At 53.2% G+C, this 1,424-nt stretch overlaps 1 protein-coding gene across 1 annotated transcript in view; it reads left to right on the top strand.

Moving 5' to 3' along the window:
• The first annotated feature begins 527 nt into the window (after window positions 1–527).
• LOC108259779 (insulinoma-associated protein 1-like) overlaps window positions 528–1,424 on the top strand; it is a 1,509-nt gene continuing 612 nt past the window's right edge. Inside the window, exon 1 of the mRNA XM_017459501.3 lies at window positions 528–1,424. This exon is cut by the window's right edge and continues 612 nt beyond it. Within this exon, the coding sequence (XP_017314990.1) occupies window positions 605–1,424 (820 nt within the window). The 5' untranslated portion in view covers window positions 528–604.

Raw genomic sequence — 1,424 nt, forward strand, 5'->3', positions numbered from 1 at the left:
TAAAATGGTAATTTTTATATTTACACTGCGTACACACACACACACACAAACACACACACACACACACGCACACACACGCACACACATTCCTCTGTTAAGATAAATGGACGCAGGGGTTCGGCACGTGTACGTTGAATAGACTCCCAGCGGGGAGCGTTGAATAAAAAAGTTGTATAATCTTGGAGTGTGGCAGTGACTGATTTCCATAATGGTGAGGGACCGTCAAGGACGGGGCAAGTGGTCGGGGGTGGGGTGGTGGCCGTGTGTGTGTGTGTGTGTGTGTGTGTGTGTGTGTGTGTGTGTGTGGCGGGGAGGACGGAGTGTATGGCTCCGAGAAGGAGGGGAAGATACGGGAGGGAGGGGGGAAGCTGACATCTGCCGCTCCTCTTCTCTGAGACCCCAGGGTGGATCATGTTGCCAGGTCCTGCTATTGACGTCTGGATTGCAGCCATCTGCGTCCTAACTGACGCACAATACGCGTCCGGTGGCTTTAAAAAGGGCGAGACGGCAAGCATCAGTTCAGAAAAGTCTCGAGCGTTCACACAACTGGCTCCTTCTTAACAAATCGACACAGAGCAACTTTAACTGGACGTCTTCCGCCACTATGCCAAAGGGTTTCCTGATAAAACGCTCCAAAAAGGCTGGAGCAGTGTCCTACAGAGTGCGGGACGAGGATGAGGCGACTCCAAATGTTCTCCCGTGTCCAGGGTTCCACTCTTTCTGCACTACAACTCTTCCCTCAGTCATTGTTCAAAGGACACCGAATCGAGTGTGTTTAGGAGGCCTGCCTGAATCATTCTGCGCTCCTTCTCTCAGTCCGACACGTCCAGACGGCGAGGGTTACACAAACCAATATCCATCAACGCACCACAATGATCAGGGTTCTGCTGCTTCATTAAGTCGGGCTGAGCTTTTCCTCGAGCCCATTCTCGGGGGTTTTGCGGTCAACGGATCTCCGGTATCACCGTCTCTCCCTGAAATGAGCACGAAAGTCGACTCCGTACCCAACTCTGCGAAACGACCCGCACCACCACCAAACTCCAAAAGCAGCCAATCCAAAAAGCGCAAACCTCCTCAAGAGAGAAAAGCGATTAGTCGAGACGAAGTTACCACCTCTCCAGTTCTGGGTCTACGCATTAAGGAAGATCCTGTGGAAGACTCGAAGCAGGGTGCGAGCAGACAGCTGGGTGAGTTCATCTGCCAGCTGTGTAAAGAGAGATACTCGGACCCGCTCACTCTGGCGCACCACAAGTGCTCGCGCATCGTGCGCGTTGAGTACCGCTGCACCGAGTGCGACAAAACATTCAGTTGCCCGGCTAACCTGGCGTCTCATCGCCGCTGGCATAAACCCAAAGGAGAAGAAAATCAAGCGAATGCGATAAGCAGCGCGAGCGCCACGACCCAATCCGAGCACTCCGACTCGG

The sequence above is a fragment of the Ictalurus punctatus genome, chromosome 28 (genome assembly GCF_001660625.3).
Source record: "Ictalurus punctatus breed USDA103 chromosome 28, Coco_2.0, whole genome shotgun sequence".
Lineage (NCBI taxonomy): Eukaryota > Metazoa > Chordata > Actinopteri > Siluriformes > Ictaluridae > Ictalurus > Ictalurus punctatus.